General features: G+C 43.6%; 1 protein-coding gene across 1 annotated transcript in view; it reads right to left on the bottom strand.

Moving 5' to 3' along the window:
* The window catches only part of LOC143024435 (uncharacterized), a 25213-nt gene extending 24717 nt beyond the window's left edge, over positions 1-496 (bottom strand). Inside the window, exon 1 of the mRNA XM_076183237.1 lies at positions 109-496. Coding sequence (XP_076039352.1) covers positions 109-496 — 388 coding nt within the window. The remainder of the gene's footprint in view (positions 1-108) is intronic.
* Between the last annotated feature and the right edge of the window lie 3851 nt (positions 497-4347).

The following is a 4347-nucleotide window of genomic DNA, read 5'->3' as shown; positions in this document are numbered from 1 at the left end:
TTGATTTCGACGTTCGGTAATGCTTTACACACAGAAACGGAAACATCCTTTCTCCCTCCCTATCACTCATTCCCCCGCTCATCTAAAGGAAAAGCAACTCCGCCTCACTTCTGATCTGTTCCCATGTTAGATCGGGGGGGTCTTCTTCACGATGCTCTTCTGTGACGATGCTCTTGTTGCTGGAGGCCTCAGTGGGAAGAGGGTGCAGATCCTCTCTGGGAGAGCTAGAAGCCCGGGTAGTCGTGTTGGTGTAGACTTCGGTCGGAATCGTAGATCGATGCGTGGTGGGTGGTTGGCTCACGAAGTCATCTGTCACGGTTTCGGCAAAGAATGTGTTAGTCGAACTACTTCGGCTGGGGTCACCTGGCAACAGGTTCTTAGTACTGAGGAGGTCCTTCGGCAGGTTGGCGGTGACGACGAAGGGATCTTCATTGTCTGAATTGGTCGAGGGGCTCCCCGAGAGATCACTGAACTCTTTGGCCAGCGTCGCATACATCTACCGAGAGAGAGAAAAAAATATTTTTACAAATTCCATGCATTATAAGACCATAACAATGGAGGAGACTGCATGAGACCATGAGGCCTACACTAGGCAGTTCCATGTCCCATACAACCTGTCATCCCTATCCATAAAGCTATCTAATCTCTTAAAACAACTAATAGTTTCAGCGTTCAGTATATGGTTCTAAGTCTAATGCATTCGTTAACCACACTCTGTTGGTAAACCAGTTCTTGCCTATTTCCTTCTTAAGTCTAAAATTGTCCGATTTAAACCCATTACTGTGAGTCCTGCCCTGCTGTCTTAATGTGATGACCTAACCTACATCAACCTTGACCCATTTAAATACCTCTATAAGATGACAGATGAGGTAACAATGTTTATATTACATTGGTAAATATACCAGTAGATGTCTGAAGAGTCTCACGAAGTCTGTAGAAAGAAGAATTTGAATGAAAGAAGATTTGGAGAGAATGGATAGGGGATAGAGTGTTGGACTCTGGTAGAGGAAAAGTAGACTGTCTACCTTTCTGAGGTGTGTATGGGTGTGTACTCAAATGGGAGAATGTAAGAAAAAGTGTCAAAAGTGTCTAGCGTGTAGGATGAGGTATTTTGAATGTGTAAATTAGTGTTTCTCAACCTTTCAAGCTTTATGGACCCCTTACAACGACTAACATATTCAGGGGACTCCTTGATACGGAATTAGGTAGAACAGCGTAACTTTTTCTAAGCATTTAGTGATAAAACATTATGATGCATTATACGAATGATCGCCACATTCAGAGAGACTCAACAAACCACGAGAAAAGCTTGAAAAGAAGGACATCTCGATGAAGACATTGTGTAATCATGAATTATGAAAAACTGAGCCATGACAAGATTAACTGTAATATCTTGAATTCCCTGTCCTCCGGACCCCTTGGTAGGTGTCTGAGGCCCTCTGGTTGAAAAACACTGGTGTAGAGAATTGGAGAGAAATGGTTGACTCGGAGTAGGAGGCAAGGAGGGGAGTAAAGCGTGACAGTGCATGCATGGACAGGAGAAGGATGAACATGAAGAAGAGAGATGTATCTTGATGGATCAATTATAGCGTGATGGCGCCACAGCCGCTGCTCGCCACGACATGTCTGGAGGTTCAGAGTCCTTGGTGCAAGGCTAAACGAAGTGGTGTGAAAACACGAAGAAGAAAAAAAAATGGAGGATTGAAAAGGAGAACATATAGAGGGAGTAACGTCTTTCCCTCTCTCAATTTCTTCCTCTGCCATCTTTGCCTTTGTCGCTTCGAGGCAGAGCTTTCGTTGAATACCTCGGATGCCATTCACCTCCACAGTCTTACTACTGCATACTCTCGTCATCATACCCACACCGTCACTGCTTGATCTCTTTAGCTCCACCCACGACATTTATCTCGCAGAAGCTCCCCTTGCTTTCTAAAGACTTTCTCCTCCTCCCGATGCGCATACGTTTTGTTATTTCCTCTCCACCAGTTACTCTGAATGTCAGCCAAAATTGTTTGTTCGGGTTAGACATAATTATTATCCAACATTAAATAACCAAGTGTGGTGAGAGGAGTAACGTGGAAAGGGGGCGGGGGCGGGGGCGAAGGGGCGGGGCCCTCTGGCATCCAAATGGAGACGGGGATCTAACCAAATCACTTGGTGGGAAAAGAACTTAGCCAGTTTGATTGATTTATATCTAAATCGAACAAAAATATTTATCTTGTATTCTTTCTGTGTTTATATATTCAAAATATCTTCTTTTTATCATAATATCTCTCTGTACAGTGAGGCCTCATACCTCTAGGGGAGACAATCAAGGAAATGGCTCCGAGGGACATCACCCGAATTTTGAATCCCCAGATGCTCATCCAGAGGAACACTTACGTGTGAGATTAGCGTTGCCGCCAGGAAGGGTGCCGTACTCCTGACTCGCCGAGTTTCCAGTCCAGGACGCCAGTTTCTGTACCGAAAGATGAAAAACAAGAAGTAGGAGTCATACACTCCCTTGGCTCTATAACATCTTTAACACCAAATGTGATCTTTTCATTAAAATACTGTTTAGAAATTTCTATCCTATTTCTTATCTTTGTTTTTACTAAGGCTGAAAACTCTTTAAGCAAATGCATTTGATATAGGGAGAGATGACTTTGTTTTCACCATTTTTGCCAGAGTTCTGGAATTTGGTATAACAACAGCATTTCTTCATCTTATGCACACCGCAAGAAAAATCTATCTGATTTTTTTTTAATGCGTGTAGTTCTCCGGTCACAAAGCCTGATATCAATGTACTCTTTTTCTAATTGATCTACATCTGTGTCTGTAGTGACAGTCTTGTAGATTCGATTCATGGCATTTTCTAGAAGAAACTATCTTTTTTTTTTTTTTTTGCCATGAAATTGGCAATTTTCAGAAGATTCGAGCTTTCTGACGAAATGACATTTATGGCATGATCTGGCAGCCCTGATTCAGAAGTCGAATGACAATCATGTTTTGATTCTCCACTCCACGTCACACTGCACTGTGTGTGTGTGATTCACCATGGTCTTGGATCACGTGTTGGACTCGTGATCGACAGCTATCTCCCTCCCGAAAGAGAGCTCAGAGCTCATATACTCGTATGAACGATTTAAGGGTAATGCTATGACCCTACACGCACAAACACAAACACCCAATTCCCCGCCCACGGGAGTTGGAGTAACGATTCGCAGCGCAGCGATACTGAAATCATTTCAGCCCTGGGCGGGATTCGAACTCGAACCGCTGTAGCAGCGGTTGTGAACGTTACCACTCTGCCGTCGAGAGAATGTGTGTGTGTGTGTGTGTGTGTGTGTGTGTGTGTGTGTGTGTGTGTGTGTGTGTGTGTGTGTGTGTGTGTGTGTGTGTGTGTGTGTGTGTGTGTGTGTGTGTGTGTGTGTGTGTGTGTGTGTGTGTGCGTGTGTGTGTGTGTGTACGTGTAAGGTCACAGCATTACCCATAGATTGGGCCATATATGAGCTCTGAGTTTTCATCCGTGAGGGTATTAGCTGTCGATCACGAGTCTAACACATGATCAAAGGCCAGGATGAATCAAACAAATTCAGACGCTCCCGTTCGAGTGACAAGAACATAATAGACTTTTTCATCTTAGAAAAAAAAATCACTTTTTCCGCTATTTCTTTTTCCGTATTTGATCGTGTTTTTTTTCAGTCTTTCAGACTTTTCCAGTATTTTTTGCTATTCTGATTTTTCAGTTTTTTTTTCACAAATTGTTCAGTATTTCTGAGTATTTTTCAAGCACTTTTTCATTTTCTTTCAGTATTTTTTCTAGATTTTTTTCAACTCACCTCCACATGGTGGCTATGCCCTCGTGTCGTTAGCTGAATAACGCTGTAACTTCGCTCTCTCTCTCTCTCTCTCTCTCTCTCTCTCTCTCTCTTTTCCTTCTCTTTTTCCTTGATCGACTGCTAGAGGCGACTGCAGTCACCGTTCTGTTTTAAGCATTCTCTAGGATAACGTTGGCACTTCGCTCTCTCTCTCTCTCTCTCTCTCTATTTTGCCTTCATCGACTGCTGGAGGCAAGCATTTTCTGGTTATTTCGGTGACAATTCTGCATCCACGATAATCCAACTTACTTCCTTGTATACATCCTTCACGCAACAAAACTTATTTACAGACGTTGCTCGGTGTTCGACAAAAGATGTCGTTGTCATGGCGTTCAACGACTCTGCTTGCTGAGTGGCACCGTCACCTGGACATCGAGCTTCAATCGGGTGTCCCACAACAGCCGCGGTCGCTGCCAGCAGTAAAAACAACAACAAGGAAAAAGCATCGAGGAAAAAGTCGTCGCTTAGTCGACAGCGACAGGCGTCA

The sequence above is a fragment of the Oratosquilla oratoria genome, chromosome 4 (assembly GCF_046742065.1).
Source record: "Oratosquilla oratoria isolate Oo_2021 chromosome 4, ASM4674206v1, whole genome shotgun sequence".
In the NCBI taxonomy this organism is placed as follows: domain Eukaryota; kingdom Metazoa; phylum Arthropoda; class Malacostraca; order Stomatopoda; family Squillidae; genus Oratosquilla; species Oratosquilla oratoria.
The sequence above is the reverse complement of the archived record's forward strand: the minus strand, read 5'-3'. Positions and strand labels throughout refer to the sequence as shown.